This window comes from Nuphar pumila, chromosome 15 (assembly GCF_984573655.1).
Source record: "Nuphar pumila chromosome 15, dmNupPumi1.hap1.1, whole genome shotgun sequence".
Taxonomy (NCBI): Eukaryota; Viridiplantae; Streptophyta; class Magnoliopsida; order Nymphaeales; family Nymphaeaceae; genus Nuphar; species Nuphar pumila.
This window is the reverse complement of record NC_143263.1, coordinates 90,560,532-90,584,240: the sequence shown is the minus strand read 5'-3', so window position 1 is coordinate 90,584,240 and position 23,709 is coordinate 90,560,532. Positions and strand designations below refer to the sequence as shown.

Below are 23,709 nucleotides of genomic sequence, written 5' to 3'. Positions count from 1 at the left end.
ATTTGGGATGTGCTACATTCTTTTTGTATACTTATAAGGTCTGACAAATCCATTTAAACAAGTGATCTGCATTAAAACCGAGCATAACAGCTTTACAGCATCAGCATCTTTGTGAGACTCTCCATTCCTTCCTATGTACAGCTTTAGATATAAATGTTACAGGCACGTGCACACACATGCACAGTTACACACACAGGCGTGTTAAATGTGTTTGTTTTGAAAAGAAAATCAGTACTCAATTTTTAAAGTTGAAATGACAGCTAAATCTTTGATCTATAACATAACGAGGCCCTAAATCCTACAAGTGATGGTTGCCTTTGAACAATGTATGTAAAAGACCTTAACAACAAAATACATGGATACAAGCCACCTGATTAGAGAGAGATTTCTTGTTGCACTGCTGTATAAGTTTTTCATTGAGCTCTTTTGATGTGTTCCAACATGATCTCTAAGCTGATTCCGATATATCAATTGACAGAGTTAGAAGGCACAAAAGCCAAAAACAAAGCACGAGATGGTAGTGGAAAATAATGTCCATCATGATCCAAAAGACCGCTGGAAATAATAGAGCCTTCCAATAAAATTTATTCCCTTGACAGAATATACAAGACTAGAAGACCAGGCTGTCATTTTCCATCAACTTGAATCCACAATATGCTAACTCATCTACACAAGAATGATGAGTTTTCTCTTTCATGGACAATTTAAAATAAGGAAATTAACTGAAGAGGCCCTAAATTTCTTCCAAAATCAGTACTCATTAAAGTGTATTGCACCAGCTTTCCAGACAATGTAAGTGGTAGCAAACATCACAGTGCTGATGAATACAAAGGAGAAAATAATGAAGAAGAGATCGCTACCTCCAGGAAAATCAAATGTTAGGCCTTGCTTCGGCAAACCTCGCTTGGTATCATCAAACAGATTTGTTGGAGCTTGAGGCAAGCCTGATCTTGATTTCCCTTTATCACTGTTCCTCAATGCATCCAACACTTTTCTCCCCATCTCCGGTTTTGAGGCCCGAGTGTCTGTGAATCTGGACAGAACACGTGCAGCTCTTAGCTTTTCGCGTGCAGTCATAGGTGACCTCTTTGGTGTTGATTGCATAGTAGAATCAATTTTTTGGTCCCTCTCTTGAACAAAGCCCATCTGCAATCTGTCATTGGTGTCGTGAAGCCTAGAAGCTTCATCTATCCCAGTCTTGTAGGCCTGGGAATCCGAGGCAGCAGGATTGAAGGATTTTGATTTGGTGGTAGAATCATCATCAATAGGTGAACTAGAAACTGCTTCAGACTCCTTGCTGGACGAGCCTGTAGTGACTATATTATCATCGGGTGATGAGTGAATGTAAACATTTCTCGGCCCCTTTGCAAAACGATAGGCCTCCATTGGAACTGGAGCAAAGAATCCTTTATGACAATGATGCTTCTCCCAAGTATAAGAATACTTGTCCATCTTACATTTTTTGCCAGTGTCTTGGAGTTTCAACTGCATGATAAAAACTATTGCCCGGTGAAAACTCATAACTTTGAGTCATAATATCAACTGGCTAGGAAGATGAAAGCAATAACATTGAAGACCATATGCTAAGAAGGGGAAAACAAAAGAAGAAAACACTATGATTTAACTGCATAAAGGAAAACACTAAAAGCTTCCATTTGTCCATTGCAGCAGTGTTCATGATCAACGCATATACAAGATTGAAGTATCTAAGAAAAACACACCAAACAGACTGCACATCAGATGACCCTCAATAATGCAAGCTATCGAACTTTAAAATGAAATTTTCTCAACTGTCACCCAATGGTTTAGTTTTGAGTCAGTCAACAAAGAAACAGTGAGCTTCAGTTATATACATATAACATGACAATCATGATATGTTGAGTAAGACCATAATTTGCATAAGTTTTCACCACCCTTTCAGCAGTAGCAAAGTAGCAAAATATCAGCAAAGTATCAAACTTACGATTTTTTATCATTTTATGCAGGGCAAGCTAGAAATATATAACATGAAGGGGATCATGATTTTCTTTATGGCATTACTTCATAATTGCACATTTGCATTTTTGAGAGAAAATAATTTCACATTTCATCAAGGAATTTCTAGAAAAAGTTGCATATCGTGATGCCTCACATGCAACAGTGCATACTCTTAGTTACTATCATGCTCACGAAAGCAAGTAGGAAGCAGAAAAATAAGCTACGCATAAAGGCAAATACAAAATCAAGACAGAGGAAAATGAATGAGCCTACAAGGCAAAACTTTGGATCTGACAAGAACTTGGTTATGCAATTTGTTGGTTATGAATTTCATCTTTCTTTGTCATTCAGGCATGGACACCTCATTGATACTTATGAATATCATCTTTCCTTGTTTTTCAGGCATGGACACCTCCTTGACACTTCACTTAGTCTCACGCTATCTACTTTTGTCTTAGGAGAGCTGTGGCAATTGGATTTTCCAATATTCTCATTTGATGGAAAGCTGTTGCAAATGAGTTCGACATTTTGGGGACAACCAAGGAACCTTAGCACATATTATCAAGATCAACTCTTTGAATGGGAGTGATGATTATAAAAATGAAAACAAGATGCAACTGGTCTTGAACTATGTAAAGCCCTACTTGTACCTGTCAGAAAGTTCAACCTGCAAGAGACAAAGGTGAGGTAAAGAGAGAAGAGGGGAGTCGGCGGCAATAGGGTTTACCCCTTTCTCTTATTATTTATATGTATTGTACAAAGTATAACATTACACAAGTAATAAAAATAAATTACAATATGCCACCGCCCTCTTGGGGCGCACACGCATCCCGAGGTGGATCCTTGGAATGTGGTGCGGGTCGGATCCATGATCCAAAACTAACAGCCTCCCTCAAGTTGAGTATGGTCTTTGATCATGCTCAACTTGTCCTTGAGTGCCCAAAACTGATGAGTGGATATTCCCTTGATAAAGATGTCAGCAACTTGCATATCTGACCGAACATATGCAGGTTCAATTTCTTTTTCTTCCACCTTTTGTCTAACAAAGTGTTGATCGATCTCGATATGCTTCGTGCGACAATGAAGGATGGGATTGAAGGCAATATTAATAGCACTCTGATTATCGCAAAGAAGCATAAAGGACGAGATCGGTTCTTGTAATTCTTGCAGTAGATGTCTCACCCATGTAACATCGGTTGTTTTTGCTGCCATTGCATGATACTCTGCTTCAGTACTAGATCGCGCCATTGCCTTTTGCTTCTTGTTACTCCATGTTACAATATTATTGCCGATAAGAATGCAATACCCCGAAACTGATCTGCGCTCGTTAGGATCACCAGCCCAGTCCGCGTCTGTGTAAGTGAATAGTCGATGCCCTAACGTATAAGTTGTGTCCTTGGTATACATCAAGCCATCTTCAATCGTACCCTTTAAATACCGAAGGACCCTCTTCACTCCTTCCATATGTACATCTGTAGGAGCATGCATAAACTGTGAAGCCTGATTGACAAAGTATGCTATGTCAGGCCTAGTGAATGTTAAGTATTGTAACTGTAGAAGAGGATGCGATGCACAACCACCTGTGTGTGTGTATAGAGAGAGAGAGAGAGAGAGAGAGAGAGAGAGACGGCTGCACAATAGAAAACACGTTAACTTATTGATTAGGGCTTCTCTCTATATTAAATAGAGAGAGGCCAAAAAAGGAGAAATTACATCTAAGTCCTTATGAGAACAAAATTTCAAAAAACCTCTAATATGAAAGAATTTAAACTAGAAACCACCTATTCTCAACACTCCCCCTCAAGCTGGAGCATAGATATCAATCATGCTCAGCTTGTCACAACATTTTGAGAAATTTGGCCTAGCAAGAGGCTTTGTAAACATATCTGCAACTTGGTCTTCTGACTTTAGGTATTTGGTAGTGATATGACCAGCTTGAATCATATCTCTTACATAGTGGCAATCAACCTCAATGTGCTTTGTTCTTTCAAGAAAGACAGGATTGTTTGATATATATGTTGCAGTTTTGTTATCGCACATCATGGTCATTGGAGAGGAAACCTTCACCTGGAGATCATGAAGAACAGTGCAAACCCACATCAATTCAGCAGTTGTTTGGGCCATAGCCCGATATTCTGATTTTGCACTCGACCTGGAAACCACATTTTGTTTCTTACTTCTCCATGAAATCAAGTTGTCTCCCAAAAACACACAGAATCCTGTGGTAGATTTTCTATCTACTACAGATCCAACATAGTCAACATCAAAATAGGCTACTATCTCCAGAGTTCCACCTTTCCTGAACAATAACCCTTTTTCAGGAGAGGATTTTAGATATCTGAGAATCATTATGGCTGCATTCCAGTGTACCTCAGTTGGTTTGTCCATAAACTGGCTAACTTTGCTTACTGCTAAAGCAATATCCGGCCTGGTCACAGTTACATATAATAACTTCCCTACTAGGGAGCGATAGCTTTTGCTATCAACTGGTTTTGACCCTTCTTCAAACAACTGAACTTTATGGTCCATGAGAATATTTGCGGGTTTAGCTCCCAAACATGCCTGTTTCCTTTAATAAGTCAAGAACATACTTCCGTTGAGACAACACCATCCCTTCACGGCTCCTAGCAACTTCTATACCCAGAAAATACCTGAGTGAACCAAGGTCTTTTGTAACAAAGTGTTTTTAAAGATGAGCCTTTGTGGCTTCAATAGCTTTCACATCATCTCCTGTAAGAATGATGTCATCCACATATACCACCATAACAACTATGCCAGAGCTAGTTTTCTTTATAAAAAGTGTATGATCTGCTGCTGATCTATTAAAGCCAAAGCTTGACATCACTTCAAACAACTTTTGAAACCATGCACGAGGACTTTGTTTCAAACCATAAATCGCCTTTCTCAATTTACACACCTTCTGACACTCCCCCTCAACCTCGAATCCTGGAGGTTGTTGCATGTAAACGGTCTCAGATAGATCCCCATATAGAAATGCATTTTTTACATCTAATTGGCACAAGCTCCAACCATGCTGAACAGCTACTGAGAGAACAAGACGGATGGTACCCATCCGTGCAACAGGAGAAAAAGTTTCAAAGAAGTCAATACCATATGTCTGAGTATACCTTTTCGCTACTAATCTGGCCGTGTATCTTTCAATAGAACCATCAGATTTGTACTTTATTGTATATACCCATTTACATCCAACAATGTCAGCATCTGCTGGGGAATCAACTAGATCCCAGGTATGCTGAGATACTAAAGCATTCATTTCTTCTTGCATAGCCAGCTTCCAGCGATTATCAAGTTCTGCCTGTTGATAGTTCAGAGGAATAGTTTCAGCAGATAAGGCTGAAATAAAAGACTTCATCTGATGTCCAATCCTGGCATGGGAGACAAAATGAGATATGGGATATAAGGTACATTGTCGTGTCCCCTTTCGTAGAGCAATAGGCCTGTTATCATCATCCTGAAGATCACTATTGTCAGTAGAACTTACCTCAGGAGAAGAAGAAGATGAAGGCTCTTGCGGAAGTGGAGCTCTACGCACATATACCAATGGAGGATTATTAAATCTAGAAGAGGATGAAGTTTGGTTCGGTAATGAGGGCACAGATTCCAAAGGAAAAGGAGGTATAGGTAATGGAAAAGACTCAGCTGGATCAACCTGCAGCGGGGAACCGGAAATAGAGTAATATGGAGAGGATTCCAAGAAAGATACATCCGCACTGACATATTCTCGGCGAGAAATAGGATCATAACATCGATAGCCCTTTTGATTTTTTGGATAACCTATAAATATGCATTTTGTAGCTTGAGCAGCTAATTTATCACGGTCAGGGCCAAGTTTGTGTACAAAACACACACATCCAAATATTTTTGGTGAGAAAGAAAAAAGTGGGGCATTAGGTTTTAGGATATGTAATGGAATTTGATCACCCACAGAAGACGAAGGCATGCGGTTGATCAGATAGCAAGCAGTAATAATCGCATCACCCCAGTATAACGCAGGAACATCGGATTGAATCATAATGGTCCTGGCAACATCAAGCAGGTGCCGATGTTTTCGTTCAGCCACCCCATTTTGTTGAGATGAATAGGCACATGAAGTTTGGGGTTGGATGCCATGATCTTGGTAAAATTGTAAGAGACCTTTTGATTTAAACTCGAGAGCATTATCAGTGCGAACAATCTTGACAATAGATTCAAACTGAGTTTTTATTTCAAGAATTAGGGATTTGATAATACTTGGAACTTCAGATCGTTCTTTTATTAAAAAAACCCATGACAACTTAGAGAAATCATCAACAATAACAAGATAATAACGACACTGAGTCCTAGTAGGAATCTTACTAGGACCCCATACATCTGCATGAAGAAGTTCAAAAACTTTATTACTAGACTGACTCTGACTCGAAGGGAACAAACTTCGATGATGCTTGCCCAACTGACATGCTTCACATTGAAATGATGTGGTGGAAGGAATCTGAGGAAAGACCGACCGAAGCTTTGACAATAAAGGATGACCAAGACGACGATGCCACTGAACAGAACCGAATGAATGTTCCACTACATCATGAACAGTACCCATTGGATGATGTAGGTAGTAAATTCCATTTTATTCATAGCCTCCACCAATCTTCTTCCCCGTCAGCAAATCCTGAAAATGACAACCCATTGGATCAAATATTACTCTACAGTTTTGTTCTTTTATAAGGCAACTAACAGAGAGTAAACTTTGAGGAAAGTTTGGAGCATGAAGAACATTTTTCAACTGTAATGAGGAGGATATAGAAATATTTCCCTGACCAACAACCGGGGAGGAGCTCCCATCGGCTAATGAGACTCCAAGCTGAGCCTTAATATCCTTTAGATCTGAAAAAACACGTGAATTTCCACACAAATGTTTGGATGCACCAGAGTCAATAACCCACTTACTATCAGTCGGATGAAGATGATTTCTGGTTGAATAGGCAACACCAGCTACAGGAGGGGTGAAACTCAAAGGTCGAAGAGCTATCAGCTCATCATATTCCGCATGACTAAGGGTGATACTACTTTCATTTGCAGAGATATTCTCTTGTACATTTGTTGCCTCGATAGTAGTAACATTTGCTTTAGGAGTATATGACTTTGATGAAGAAGAGGTTGGCCGACCATGCTTATCAAAGCAACGATCTTCTAAATGTCCAGATTTTCCACAGAATGTACATTGAAGCTTTCATCTGCCTCTCATACCACGTCCATGTCCTCGTCCTCTGATATTCTGAATATTTCCACGCCCATAACCAGATGAGACAACAAGAGCAGATGACTGAGTCACAGGCTGAGATTGTGGCAGAGAGATCGCAAGTCTACTCAGACGATTGTAAGCATCAACAAGAGTGGGAACATCTGATCCAGTCAACATTTGAACTTTTGCAACCGAAAACTCTGAAAAAAGACCTGTAAGAAAACGAGCAACCATGGTTTGTTCTTGATGATCCTTTTGCTTCGAGCAACAAAGAGGCTTGTGAGCATTAAGTCTTTCAAACACAGCTTTGACAGAGGCATAGTACTGGGCCAAGGTCTGATCTCCCTGTTGCAAATTATATATTTCTTGTTCAACTTGCAGGATACGACTCACATTCGTTTCTTGTGAGTATGTATCACGAAGATTATCCCACATCAGTTTGGTTGTATTATAGTAGATCAATCCATCTGCAATATGGGGTTCGACACTATTCATGATCCATGACATAACTATGTCATTATCTTCATCCCAAGTAACATATTTTCCCAATTTCTCAGTGGGTTCGCCTTCCAACAAAATATGTTTTCGACGATGTCCATATACCGACATCATAAAAGTTTTGGACCACCTGGCATAGTTGGTTTCATTCAACCTTACGGAAGAGCCATACGAGAAGGGGTTGGCAAAAGCCTTATACTCCCCAATATGTTCCATTTTGGAATCACATTTCGAAGTTTCAGCCATGCTGAATATGTGATTCAAATAAAAAAATCAGATTGCCTCACTTGAACAGCAAGTGTTCAAGAGGAATTGTCAACTCAGCAGGAAATCGCACCTGCTGTTTCCACAAAAAACAGCAGCCCACAAACAAAAACAATTCAACACTGCTGTTTTCCACGACAGAAGGATAACTTAAACTACCATGCTTCTTTCCAAAAAAAACTCGACACAGCAAGGAATCACGACTGTTGAAAATCCACATTCTGAAATAAACCAACCAACTAAAAACCAACTAAAGTTCAGGAATCACGAACATTTCTGAGCCCAAACACATCATGACCAATGATAGTATGCAGTCGCAAAACGAATATTCACTACACCTGCTGTTCTCCAAGCATATAAGGCACGACATCTCCAATAAGTCTTCAGGGCACAGTTAGACAGATCAATTATATTTCAATAACAAGCAATCAACACAGAAAAGAAATCTGTAATCACGGCAGAATTCTGATCACACGTAATCAGCACAGGAAAGAACTCAGCAAAAATTCTGATCACACGCAATCAGCACAGGAAAGAACTCAGCAATCACGGCAACACAGGAAATGAAGTTTTCTGCTGCTCCCAAACAGCAGGAACGCAACTCGACAACTCACGAACACAGAAAAGATCTCACGTCATGGCAGGAACAGGACTCGGCAACAACAGGTCACGGCTGGAGATCCAGATGAGGAGCTCAAGGGTTATGGCTCCACCTATTCTCCTTAGATCTGACGACAGATCTGGGTAACATCCCAGATCTGTTATCAGATCTTCCACAATCAAACAACACCAAACCTGATTTTAAGAAGTCGTATTCGTTGATGAAGATCAGTCCCTGTTGATCACGCTCCCGAGATCGAGGGCTCTGATACCATATAGAAGAGGATGCGATGCACAGCCACCTGTGTGTGTGTAGAGAGAGAGAGAGAGAGAGAGAGAGACGGCTGCACAATAGAAAACACGTTAACTTATTGATTAGGGCTTCTCTCTATATTAAATAGAGAGAGGCCAAAAAGGAGAAATTACATTTAAGTCATTATGAGAACAAAATTTTAAAAAACCTCTAATATGAAAGAACTTAAACTAGAAACCACCTATTCTCAACATTAACATCCCTACAACTCGACGATACAAAGTAGGATCATGATAAGTAGTGCCTTCTTTAGCACTTAGCTTATGATTTAGAAGGCAAGGTGTGCTAATTGGTTTACAATTCTCCATCCTTGTAGCAAGTAAAATATCAATAGTGTACTTATGTTGGCTCAATGTAATAGTCTCATGCCGACTATCAACTTCCACACCCAAAAAATATCGCAAGGGACCCAAGTCTTTCATCTTGAATTTAGCCATCAGCATAGACTTAACCCAAGATATGTGAACCTCATCACTCCCGGTGATAATGATGTCATCAACATATATAAGCACCCAAACAATAGCTGAATCACTTTTGAATATGAACAATGAATGGTCTAGATTACTTTTAGTGAACCCATGATGCTGGATCTTCGTGGAAAAACTTTTAAACCAAGATTGAGAAGCTTACTTCAAGCCATAAAGAGAGCGTTGAAGTTTACATACCCAATTGGATGAATCATGCATGCTATAACCAGGTGGTTGCTCCATGTAAACTTCTTCCTTTAGTTCACCATGCAGAAATGCATTTTTAACATCAAGTTGATTGAGTGACCATCCATGTTGTAACGCCAATGCAATGATAATCCTGACGGTGCCCAATTTTACTACTGGGCTGAACATTTCATCGTAGTCCTGCCCATACTGTTGTGTGAAGCCTCGTGCAACCAGACGAGCCTTATAGCGCTCAACACTGCCATCCAATTTGTGCTTGATCTTGTACACCCATTTGGATCCTACAACATTCCTGTTATCTGGCCTTGGTACAATCTCCGATGTATTGCATTCATGCAATGCTTCCATTTCCTCATTCATCGCCTCTACCCAGGCACGGGAATGTACAGCCTCATGAAAAGAGGAAGGTTCTGTTTCTTTGGACACTCTGGTTAGAAATGTTTGAAAATCCAAAGAGAAATTGTTATAACTTACCTAGCAATCTATAGGATGTCTAATCCGAGTGAAACGTCATAGAGGAGTCTCATCATTGACTGGATGAGCTCTACGAGAATAAACAAGACCAAAAAAACGTGAGGATGTTGTTGTAGGAAGAATGTCTTCTATATGCGGTTCCACATCGAAAGTATAAGGTTCATTGTCTGTCAATAAAGATGAATCCTCATAAGGCAACGAATCATATAAAAGTGAGTCACTGAGCCAAGGATCATAATTGTCCTATGTATCTGTGGAAGATGAACCCAGAATGTCAAAATTTTCATCATCAAAAACAACATTTCTAGATACCCGAATTTTGCCTGTGTGAGGATCATAACACCTGTATCCCTTATAGTCATCTGCATACCCAAGAAACTTGCATTGTACAGCTCTGTCTTGAAACTTATTTCTCAATGAATGATCAATATGAACATAACATACGCAACCAAAATGATGTAGTTCTTCATATGATGGATGACAATTATAAAGAACAGAATACGGAGAATTATCTTCAAGGATGGTCATGGGCAACCTGTTGATAACGTAAACAGTTGTATGGAAAGCCTCTGTCCAAAGAGAGAAAGGAATACCCACAGTGTGCATTATGCTCAAGGCTGTCTCAACAATATGCCTGTGTTTTCTCTCAGCTACTCCATTTTGTTGAGGAGTATGAGGGCAAGAAATGTTACGTGTAATGCCATGCTCCTTCAAATATTCACTAAAATCATGGGATATGTATTCTCCCCCCCTCATCACACTCGAAATATACAACATTGGTATTGAATTGATTTTGGACTAGTGCATGAAACTGTTTGAACAACTTGAAAACTTCATATTTGTTTTTCATGAAGTAAATCCAACTGAATTGAGTGTAAGAGTCAAGAAAGAGTACATAATATCGAGATCCAGAAAGAGAGGCAGTGGGCGCAAGACCCCAAACATCTGAGCATATAATCTCAAAAGGCTTTGTTGCTCTTTTATTGATACTATGAAAAGGAAGTACATGACTTTTGCATAAGTGACAACTTGGACATTTTGACTCTAAATTGACTGCAGGCATTAAACCTTTAGATGACAACTTGTCAAGAAAAACTTGACTACAATGACCCAAACGAAGATGCCATAAGTCTGGCTTATTAAGTTTCAAGACTCTAGAAGAAGAACTATGATCTGTAGAACGACTCAAAAATGTTGGAAAGGAAGAAGCTGAAGAAGCCAAGGCTACGGAAGACGACGTCTTCAAAGGCACATGAGATTCTTCAAAGACGTACATGTTCCCGCACCGTTCACCTTTAGCGAGCGTCTTCTTGGTGTGAAGGTCCTTAAGATAAACAGAAGGAGTAAATTCAACGGAAGAATTTGTTTCATCAACTAATTTTGACACAGATAGAATATTCTTTTGAATAGCAGGTGTGAGTAAGACATTTGACAAGGGTAATTGAGATTCAGGCAAAGAAAGGGAGACATTTCCAGTGTGAGAGATGGGGTGGTGAGATCCATCTCCTATGACTATAGTGCCATTTCCAGTGTAAGGAGTCAAGTGAGAAAATTTACCTGCATCAGAAGTAACATGTGCTACTGCCCCTGAATCAATATACCATATACCTTCATCATTTTGGCGCAAGTTCATCTGATTGAAAGTAGTCATAAGAATATTTTGTACGTCCTGTGGAAGAACCTGTCCCTAAGGAGTGCGTGCAAACGTCTGAATTGCCTTCTGCTCTGGCCTCCTTGTTTTGTTCTGGTTCTGAGGATTGTACCAACAATTTGCTTTAACATGTCCCCCCCGCTTATTGCATAGAAAACAAGTAGGAACACGTCCACCTCATGGTACACTGCCTGAGCCACTACCTCCTCCACCTGGTGTAGGCAGTAATCCTCCTTTGTTCATAAGTGTTCCATTGAGACGAGGAGTAAATAAGACTCCTGTTTGAATAGGCGTATGTGCCATCATCACAGGATGAGCATCATCTGACGCGTGTTCCTGATTTAAACTGACCTCATATTGCAAAAACTTAGATTAAAGATCATCAAAACATGGAAGGACTGAGACAACCTGGAGTGCCGTGCAAAACATGCGATATTCAGGTCCAAGGCTACCTAATACCTATTGTACCATATCCTTATCTGATACAGGACTTCCAATGGTAGCTAACTGATTTGTAATCACCCTGACATCCCCCATGAACTCTGTAATAGATTTGTTTCCTTTTCGCATGGATTGGAATTGCACTTGAGTTGCAAAGCCCGAGATTCGGAAACCTGAGAAATAGAATGAGCTAGTCCATTCCACAACTCGGTGGCAGATTGATCATCAGAAATAGTTTGTAAAACACGATCAGAAAGTGTGGAAGTGATGTAAGCAACTAATGTCTGATCCCGTTGTACCCATATATCATAAGCAGGATTGGAGGATCGAAGTTGACTCACCTTCCCATCTTCACCTGTTATCTCTTACACGATATGTGTAGGTGGGGCGGGTGATCGCCCATCTAGATGCCCATAAAGACCATGACTGCGAATAAAAGGCACAATCTGACGCTTCCAAAGTAAGTAATTATCATGGGATAACTTGTGGGTCATGAGGTGAGTAAGAAAACTAGGGTTCAACTTGGAATCCATGGATTATACGAAGAATGAGATGTAATAACAGATAGGAAATAGGAATGGGATGATTCCAAATTAGAGTGTCGACTGTACTGACAGTGTAGAGAGAAAAACCAGCAATGTCGTGTGCTGAAAATAATATCAGTGCCTTCGTCACACAGAGGAGTAGCAAGAAATAGAAAAAAAAATGGGGAGAAAATCAGAGATTTGGCAGACTGGAACAGAATATTAAGACGTGTGAACCAAAAAAATATTGAAAGTGAAAAGAACCGAAAGAGAAACTAGAATGTGACGTGAAAAAGGATTAAGGAAAAGAGAAAGAAATAAATCCTACGTCCTTTAGAAGCACGTGCTGGTCCTTATAGGTCTTCTAGATGATTGATTTTCGCGCCTGTGCTCTGATACCATGTCAGAAAGTTCAACCTGCAAGAGACAAAGGTGAGGTAAAGAGAGAAGAGGGGAGTCGGCGGCAATAGGGTTTACCCCTTTCTCTTATTATTTATATGTATTGTACAAAGTATAACATTACACAAGTAATAAAAATAAATTACAATATGCCACCGCCCTCTTGGGGCGCACACGCATCCCGAGGTGGATCCTTGGAATGTGGTGCGGGTCGGATCCATGATCCAAAACTAACAGTACCGAGACATCATATTAAAGAGCTAGGAGCTCATCACCAAAGGTGTTTCCTCAGCTGCAAATGCATCAACTTGCAATCTTGATAGATGATTTGAGGCACCACTTTTAGGATCCAACAAGGAGATCAGACTCTATTTGAGTGGCTCAGTGATGTAATTGCTACATGTTTTGCCTAAAATTCATCTGATTTTGTAATATTTGTTCATGCAAATGACAATATGTTGCTATCTAAGTCACACAGACTCGGCTATAAGGCCGCACTCGCGTCGACGCGCCCCGACATGGGTGCGGACACAAGTGCGGCTTCGGACACGGGGCGGACACGGTCAACCAAGTGTCGGACTCGGTCAATGCACCGGGGCCCAGTCCGTCCACATTTTGGACTCGGTCAACTTTGACCGAGTCTATTTTTGTCCATTTTTAGGGCAAAAGACATATAAAAACAAAAAAAATCGATCTTTTTATATATTTTTTTAAATATATATATATATATATATATATAGTTGAGTCTTATTATTGTTATATATATATATAGCCATGTCCCCTAATGGGCACAACTTTGACCGAGTCTTATATATATATATATATTTTTAAATATATATACATATATATAGTCGTGTCCCCATGTCCAAAATTTTTGAAATTGCTCCGCACCCATGTGACATAGGTTGTTATCCATCTCTGTTGCACATAGCCAAATATGAGTACATTTTCATAAAAAGATATAATGCATAAGTAACTCAAATTGTTAAAACATATTTATTAGAACTCTTAGATAGCTGATTTGTGAGTTCTTATGTTTCTTCTTGTTTAAGAGGTTATGCATTGTTTTAGAAAAATAATACTTCCCTTAGCTAAACGTGTGTGTGTGCCACCAGGTAGAAAACCCAAACTCCAAATTTACCAACAGTCAATATCAAAATTATATTAGAAAACTAAATTTCTTGTTTTAATCATAAAATGAGAATGATTCTAATGAAACAAATTGTTTTGTTGTGAAAAAGTAGCTTAATATATTATGTAATTCTCTTTGAAGTTTCGATAGAGAGAAGCATAAAAGGATTACCATCAAACTCAGGCCTGAATAGGGAGTGAGAATCATTTTAGTTGTGCAGCGAAACATATAATTTGATGCCTTAGAAGATCCTCAATCCTGCCATCTGACATTCAACAATCATTAAAGACAAACATCGTCAAATCACCCAACAGTTATCTTTAGTTATGCAGAGAGGTACTTATTAATAAAGTTCATTTCTGTAGTTACTTGACTTTCACATAATAAATTTTGGAACACAAACCAAGAAAGAAAACAAAAAATCTATAAGTCTCATCATTGAGTGGCTTAATACTCTTGACTACCTGAAAAGAAAACCTAATTTAGTTATGCGAATTTTAGCATTAGTGGTCTAACAAAGATAATGAACATGAAATGACAGTGAGATATGAGAAAGATATTGATTTCTTTTTTTCACTTGTATCATATACATTTCGGGCAACACATGCATAGATGGTAGAAGAATGAGAGAATCTATATTCATCTAAATCCAAGAAAAAGGATCAATCTGAAACAATACTTGTTGCAATTCATGCTCATTCATATCCTAAACATTCTGAAACTTTTGTGGATTTATACATTGCTTGAAGTGGTAAGAAGAGGACATTCAGATAGTATACAGACACCAATATAGGAGAAGAAGAGGTCTGACCCAAATTTGAAGGATGCTACAACACAGTTTAGTTTTTTTGAATGAACAAAAGTTCATGTACCCCAAATAAAATTTTACCTCTGAAATAATATGATAAAACTAAAATTATTAAGATCAATTCATAGCTTAATGATTGATGCCATAGTTATTCAAAAGAGTGTGCCAAATACTTTAGAACTGATGAAATAAATCATAACACGATATAATTATATATGGACAGGTTCCATGTTTGTGAAAATTATGATCAAGAAGATAATCCATGTGCCACACACCTGAATACTTTTATTTGAAATCATATGCAACAGTTAGATTCCAAGTTAATGTACCAGTGCAAACAAGTGTCACTAATTATCCATTATAGATAACAAATACAGACAGATTTCAACCTGTTTCTTTCAGAATATTGAAGAAACAAGATATAAAGAACTTAGAAACTTGCATGTCTTGGTCTATGTTTATAAGATTACCGAACCTTGTTTCTCTTATCTCAATTTTTTAACAATAGGCCGAGTTATATTGTCACATGTATCTTCATTTAGTATGCATTTCCAGTGCTGAGATGACACAACACTGATGCAGACACCAGATTTGCCATAACTAGACACTTGATAAACATAGTCAAACCTGTGATAAACATGGTCAACAATGTGTCTCTAACAACAATTATGTTGTTCATTATATTGGTTCGTTATTTTGTAGTGCCTTGCTTCCAAAGAATCTGCCATTGATCATGTATATTTTCATTTGTAAGTTAGTTTACGAAATTGTTAAAGAATTGACACATGTACATAATCACATGGTTCCATCCATGTGTTTTGTTTTCACGAAACTCCTGAATCTTATCAAGCATGTTTACACATTGTGGTTCATAGTTCATACACATACCTTTGTAGGATTGCAAAATGAATTTATCTGTGCTCACCTTGAGATTGGTCTGCTTATTAAACAATCTGAGCTCTACCCCAGTTTGAGGCTCATTTAGTTAAATGAGCCTAGCTCGAGCCTGAGCTTAGGCTCATTAAAGCTCATTTTTTTCTTCCAACCTTAGTTGTCAAAGGCGGCGCCAAGGCAGCCTAGGCGACCAGGTCTGGGCGGTGGGGCCCTATATTGCCGCCTAGGCTGTCACCACCTAGGCTTTTTTTTTTTTTGAAGTTTTTTTTTTAAGACATATCATTTGTTTTCTTCTTCGAGGAGAAAAAGAAGAGAAGACAATATACATGTTTCTTATTATGTTTATTATTATTATTATTTTAATTTGGGTACCGCCTAGACCCCTAGGCCTTTTTAGGGACTCACTGCCTAGCGCCTATGACAGCCATGCTTCCAACCATATACATATAACATGTTTAAAATAATTTATTTGATGCATACATTGCAAAAGAATAAAAAAAGGTGTTTCTCTAACAGTTAGGCTTCTTCACTCTTAAGTGGGTTCAACTCCAGTGCCCTTTTATATTCCTTCAACCTTTTAAAAATATATATATTATTAAATTTGCTTACGTGAAGCCATAGAGCTTGAGCTCACTCAAGCTCAACTAAGGGGAGCTTGAATGATAGTATTCAAGATAGACTCAAACTTGAACTTGGTGAAATGAAACAAGAGGGCACAATTACAATGCCAACGAAGGGCTACACAAGTGCACAAATATAATATGGTCTCTAATGGACCAATGACAATCTCATAAAAGAGACATACAAAAGTACAAAATCCACAAGAGCACAAAGGCACAAAGCCCACAAGAGCACAATAGAAAAATAAATATTGTATTAACACTTGAAATGCTTTAGAAAAGCATGAGATTACATAGAGAGGTGAGGCTCAAAGTACCTTTAAGGGAGGCAGTCCAACGACTAATTGGACTGTCACCCAAAACATCATTAGCATGTTCAAATTTTGCAAGACTTGAACACTTCTTGATATACACGCAACTTATGAGCCAAGACATAATCTTGGGGTGTCCCATTCTCCATTCCTTTCACTTTTTATCATAAGTGGCAATGACTTTAGTTTTTTCAACCTTCGTAAGAGGTATTTCTTTCTCACCTTAAATCTTTGTAAGAATTGGCTTAGGTTCCAAATCAGTCTCATCCACTGATCCTTACAACCCTTTTCCTCATATAAGGTGCTTCATAATTGAAGCCCATGTAACATAGTTTGAATCGTTGAGTTTAATGGGTTTAATGGTATGCCGAAATCGCTCGGGCGATTACCAAGTGAACCTATGTCGAATTGTTTCGGTGAAGGTAAGAGAGCACTGACAAAACCAGCCGCTTGGAGCGCATTGAGAGGGTTGTAGAAGCCCTTGGAGATCAGTTGAACGCTCTCCACAAGAGAAGGCATGGCACTGATTGGGGTGCCGACTTCAACGGTGGCCAAAGGGAACACTTGATCAGACTGATTCTCGGGGGGGGCACCGAATGAGTTCGCTAAGGCATAGGTAAGAATCCTCACCTTAAATCCCTACTTTTGTTGGTGAGAACATGTGTGAATGGATCTTTGAACTCAAGCACTTCTTTACCTACCATAATGTGTCCTCAGAGGCACGTGTTGCTGAAGCAATCCCCTTCCTTAAAGGTGGCACCCTTCGATGATATGAGTGGCTTGACCTCGTTAGATGATACGAGTGGCTTGACCTCGTACATGGAAAGCCCACATGAGCTGATTTTGAGGACCGAATCATGAAGAGATTCAACATCTATAATAGTGGCCTTTGGAAGCGTCAATCCCTGCATGGCAGTTCTATGGAGTTGAATACCCCACTGACATATTTGTTACTAGTGGTGATTCCTCCCCTAGCAGGGTCATCATCGATGCCACAACAGTACACCATATACCAAGAACACATTAATCCAGGATGGCAGCTTAACCAGCCTGCATCACATGGCTGCAACCATGATGATGACAACCAAAATTTTCGTAACACCATGCTTGCGGAGAAGGACGCCCCTATGACCAGCAGGGAAGCACCCTTGTGTACAACAATGACCCATAGAAACCAAACCGCAAGGATCAACACGCTCTTGGGTGTGCAGGTCACTCAAACTGAGCTACCCTTGGCTCGGCCTGACCAGCAATTAAATGCAACCTCCAGTCCTCTCATGCTGCAACTCACGAACTTAGTTGTAGAGAATGTTTTTGCGGACTCGTTATGGCCAATCAAAGTACATGCAATCACATAGCTGCAGCCATGATGACAACAACCAAAATTTTTGCAACACCATGCTTGCAGAGGAGGATGCCCCTATGGCCAGCATAGAAGCACCCTTGTGTGCAACAATGACCCATAGTACCCAACCCACAAGGATCAACGCACTCTTGGGTATACAAGGCACTCAAACTGAGCTACCCTTGTCTCGGCCTAACCAGCAGCCAAATGCAGCCTCCAACCCTCTCATGCTACAACTCACGAACTTAGTTATAAGGAATGTTTTTGCGGACACATTATGGCCGCCAATCAAAGTACGTGCAAGCACTCACATGCCTCCCATCCGACATGATTTCATGAGCAACGTGTTCTTACCTAAAACAAGAGATGAACACGTTCAACAAGCCACCATGGATTAAACTGGGCCACCGAGCTGCACTTACCTCTACTTCATTGCAACAGGTGCAGCATATCAGAAGGTGGTATTTGATCCCGGAGGAGATCAACATCATGAGTGGAGGGAGTTCCTACTAACATCTTGAAACTCTATCCCTACAAATCGTGAGCTAGCAGACAAGCCAATCTTGTTACAAGTGGTGCTACGAACTCTTGTCAGAATACACAAATGAAGATATTTGACCCTAATGGAGCGGCAAAGTGCACCCACTTTTGGGGGAAAATGGTGCAAAGTGTGGTGGTATGTTACGACCCGATTTACAAGAGACGCCCCAGGATCTGTGCTCCAAATCTCAAATGTCACCTCATGCCCATTGATGGTGATTCCAACTTGTGTGTGGGGTCCATTAGGTTGATATGAAAGCTTATGTGGCTGAATATAGTGTGAAAAAGTCAATAGACACATGTTTATACCAGAAAGAAGGAGAGCCTGACAAATATCCACGTCAGAACCAAGAGAGCCACCCGACAGGGCCCACATGGTAGGACGTCCTCCCTTTCTAGATGTTTCTCAAGTTAATTAAGTAGAGTCTAATTAGGTTTTCTTTCTTAATTAATTATCACTTTTAATTAGAGCAGGAGTCATGACAAAGGTAGGATTCTAGAATCCTCTCTCTAGTCGAGTTCTTGTTTCATAGTAAGATTCTTTTGTAGCTTATAGATTAGTTCAATTTGATTGTTGGGTTAGGACTCTACTCCAGGTCCTCATGTTCTATATAGAGGTTTGGAAAACCCTTTTAAATTATAGATTGAATAAGATTGAATTGATTTCCTAAATATTTCGCTCTCTAGACACCTCTCCCCTTCTTTTTTCTCTCTCCTCCCTCATGTTTCTCTCTCCTCCCCGTGATCCATGTGAAGCCAAGCCTCCCTAGGCTGGTCCTTCATCCTTTCCAAGGGACAGAGCCCTTCTCGTACCCGTATCTTTGATGTGGAGTGATTCCTACCTTAAAAATCGACGTAGGAGCCTTGTCAATCATGGTTCTGCTGATCAACCTTCCTTACGAACGTGTCTCAGGTATTTATACTACTCCTTGGACCTCTATTATACCTTAGGACCAGTCCCTGACCTTCCCTAAAGTTGCCTAAGGTGTCTACACCAAGATCACACCCCGAAGGAGCAGTGAAGCCCCATTTTGTGGGCTATTTTGCCTTTTCTAATCTTCTACACATACCCTAACTGCACCTGAACATGTAGACCCCTTTAAGACCTCCCTAGACCAGATACACAACCCCTGGAATTGATCCTGACCTTAGCTAAGACCCTACTTGGGGACCCGAAATACCAAAACCGCACCCTGCTGATTTGGCAAAACATGTAGTTTTGACCATTTGACCTCACATGCCTCTCCCCAATCTGACCTCTCTAATCCCCATCACCTGTACCAGACCTAAACACACATTCTTAGACTATCCCAAAACCTCAGGATCATATCCATTCAGGTATGGACTGAAACCTGTGCTCAAACTACTCGTTGAAACCAAAACAGTCCTAACCGATTTAGCTAGATTGACCCTTTAGCTTCTCGTACCTCCTAAACCATTACCATTAGAGACCTTCGACTCTTACCACACCATATCAATCAGGGTATAACCCTCCAAACATGTCAGCCATAGACCCAAGAGGCCCAGAACCACATGCATGATCCTCTCGCTTTCGTCGGGTACCGATCCAAGGGTCCCTTCAGGTCCAAGTTATAAGCCATCAAATCCAGTTCTTGGGAAGGGTGCAATAGCATACCATGTTGATTGCGAGTACTGAAGGTCTCCTAAGTTGAGAGGAAGTTTGCCATGCATGAGTCATGTTTGAAGCAGAATGTGACCAAGAATTGGGTCATGGCTCGCCCCAACAAACTATACATTCCATGAGATTTATGTGCATTCAAAATTTTTGGCATCAATCTAGTCTCATATCATCACTGAGACCCAACAAAGACTGAAAGTTTCGGCACAAGAAGTTACCAGAGGGATTCAAATCCTTCAATGAGTTACAGCTTTGAAGATTCTGGTTATTCATGTACACCAAAAAATCCACTAGAATGCACATATATTATCTTTCAATATTGGAATACAAGCCATGAATTTATTGAAAAACTATTTACACTCTCTGGCTTAATAGTTAACAAAGTAAAAACCAGGCTTTGTCCTTCGAGTATTTCTCTTGCTTGGGTATCTACTAGAAAACCATGTTTGTAGCTTTGCATAATAAAGCTTCTCAACAAAACACCAAACAAAAAAGAACTTCCTTAGTAATTATGTGTTCACCATTTGCAACCAATATGGAATTCCAACTCCAGATGCTTTTATAAACTACCTCCTTCAACGCACCATGGGATTCCCCATGAAATAACATTCACCAAGGAACTTCCAATTTGAACATCTCCATCAGACCCACTTCTCACCGTTCCAGCAGTAACGTGCACCCAAAACATATGATGGAATGGTACCACTAAATTCAACACAAAAACTCTCATTGAAGCCTCTTACATCTCATTGTTGGTCAAATCAAATCAAGAATCCTACAGTAAGGTGCTATCACCAATAGGCACTAAACCTATTGAGATAACTCCTTTACCCATACTACCATTTTTTTCTTAGTGATGTCCTACTGAGAAGCCCCGGTGTAGTGGCCTGATGCTATAAATATTGAATGTATTACATCCAAAACAAGAATACCCACAAAAGAAAACCCCATAAAAACAGAAATTGCAAGGCGGTTTGGCAATTACAAGCTAAATAACACACACACACACACACACACACACACACACACACACACACACACACAGACTTACGAGAAATAGCAGTGGCTGATGAGAATGAGATTGGAGGAGTTGCGTTTCGTTTCCGACAGAGGACAATTGGCAAGGAAGAGGAGGAGGAGGAGCGAGAATGAAAGGAGGGAAGAGAGGGCGCCTGATCTGGTGAACGGAAGAGTCAGAGATAGAGTAGAGATAGGGCTGTTAACGGGTCGGACTCAGTCCGGAGTCCGGACCCATCCGGACCTCACTGGATCCACGCCAATAGTTACCAACATGGTGATATCTTCTAAAAGTACTGTGGACCTGTGGTATCTTGTCATTCGTGTTAAACGGTCAAAATATTTGTGACGTTTACATTTTCATTGCAAAAAAATCAAGAAACAAGGGTTTTGTATAGTTTTTATTATTTTTTTATTCATCTTTCTTAATTATTCTTATTTGTTAGTTACTTTTTAAAGCCTCATGCCTTCTGAACGAGTCGAAACTGACCGTGATTCAGCCCGTACTTGACTTGCAAAGAACTCTCAAACTCAACAACGGGGGCTCTAGCACAAGCAGTTAGTGCACGTCATTGGGACATTGCAAGTTCTAATCCCAATGGTATGATTGTATAACTATTAGGGGTCGGCCTAACCCTAGCTTTCTCTATCGAGAAAAAAAAAACCTCGCTCAAACTAGTAAACTGGGCTCAACCAGCTGACCACAAACAACGAATATTTGAGTGGGCTAGCTCATAAGAGCTTGTTAAGTAATAATAAGTACGTTTAAATTATATGTAGTTTGATGTGTAAAAAAATGATGTGTTTTTCAAAAAATCCTAAAAATTGTTAAAATCCGTATGATAACCAAAACTGCAAATATTGAGCATTAAAATGTGTGGACCTCCTAAGGATATGCAAATTTCTTATGTAACAAACTTTACTTCTGATTTTCCATCACGAAATTAAAGAATTTCAAAGAAACATAGAAAAAACAAATAAACTAGACATAATTACATTTTCAACGATATCTAAATAGCTGGAAAACGATAAACGAGTATTGAGATACAACACTTACAACATTCCAAAAAAAGAATATAAGCAGGCACGATTGCGCCTAACCCGATTATTCTATGCTGTTTTTTTGGCCACCTATGCCAAAAATTCAGAAAAATAATAAAAAAGATAGAGATAAATCCGTGCATTAGCTTTTCAACAACACTAAGATCGCCTTCATTTGATGAGTAGTTGAGGAGAAACGTTCTTTAAAAAAAACTTTTTGACTATAGTGTACCTTGTGACTAAAAGGTAAATTCACGTAATTTTTTTGCAGACCTCATGAAGTTCGCATAAAATATAGGCAAGAATGAAGAAATCTGCATAAAATATAGGTGAAAAATGACCGATATTTGCGAGGATGAGTAAGTCTTCATATATTTTATGCAGACTTTCCTCATCATTACCTATATTTTATGGAGACTTTGTGAGGTCTTCCTCATAAAATTTATGTGCATGTTACAGACCGCCTTGGATCCAATCTAGAGAAGTTTTCCTAGGATCCGCACAGCCTGGAGTCTTACTTCGACTGAGACTATGCGAAGAGACCAGAGGAGATGCCTAGCCTAGAGTCCTGCCTATGCTGGGAGTATGCAAGTCACACAGCTTGGAGTCCTACCCAAGTTGAGATTGTGTTGATCGACCAGGCCTAGAGTCCCATCTAGGCTAGGACGCCCCTGTGTATTTTACTATTTTGTCTTCTTGTAAATCGATATATAGATATATCCTACTTAGTTTATTTTTAATAAAGTTTTAGATTATTCTCTTAATTTTCCAGTCGTTTTCGTGTGATTGTTTGCCTTCTGAAAAAACTTTTTTTCTCCCTCAGTCGTCCATCCACGTTCGTTGCTGGCCAGTCGAGATTGCCTTTCTCCCTTTTGGCCGCTGCCTTTGCCACCAACCTTGCAGATCATGCTAGCTAGGAGAGATGCTACTCTCTCTCTCTCCCTGTCAGTTTTCCTCCATCACCGTGTCCCTGTCTTGTGACATGCACCCAATATTTTCCCTTGCCCCCGTGTTGTAGCATGTCCATCTGTGATCATCGCAAAAAAAATTCCTCTTGTATTCCTACTCTTTTCCTTTCTAACCTCTATTTCCCTTTTTGAAGGAGAAATAAAAAGCTAGAAAAGAAGAGAGAAGAGAAAAGAAAGGAAGAGAGAGAGGAACTCTTTTGCGAATGTCTCACTTGACCTTAATTTTGAAAATATTTAGAAAATTTACTCGCCTCCATTTTTGAAAATTTGCGGAAAAATTGAAAGTCGGGGTTCACTCGTCGGTACGAGGTTCGACCGTTCCTAACGCCTTTACCAGGGGTAA

The 23,709-nt window shown here is 39.7% G+C and overlaps 1 protein-coding gene across 1 annotated transcript; it reads right to left on the bottom strand.

Moving 5' to 3' along the window:
• Window positions 1-560: 560 nt before the first annotated feature.
• LOC149815973 (uncharacterized) lies at window positions 561-21,520 on the bottom strand. The gene is made up of 3 exons (XM_089988865.1): window positions 21,392-21,520; window positions 14,355-14,448; window positions 561-1,485 (listed from the first exon to the last, which is right to left on the bottom strand). Exons 2-3 carry the CDS (start codon window positions 14,409-14,411, stop codon window positions 751-753), a joined length of 792 nt encoding a protein of 263 aa, XP_089844991.1. The 5' UTR covers window positions 14,412-14,448; window positions 21,392-21,520; the 3' UTR covers window positions 561-750.
• Between the last annotated feature and the right edge of the window lie 2,189 nt (window positions 21,521-23,709).

What these genes read in the sequence shown, in the direction of transcription:
- LOC149815973 (XM_089988865.1), bottom strand. Translation starts at nt 14,411, where the DNA reads ATGTTTCGCTGCACAACTAAAATGATTCTCACTCCCTATTCAGGCCTG. An exon ending in ATTCAGGCCTGAGTTTGATG is followed by an intron (nt 1,486 to 14,354) that starts GTAATCCTTTTA and finishes TTTATCATGCAG; the next exon opens with TTGAAACTCCAAGACACTGG.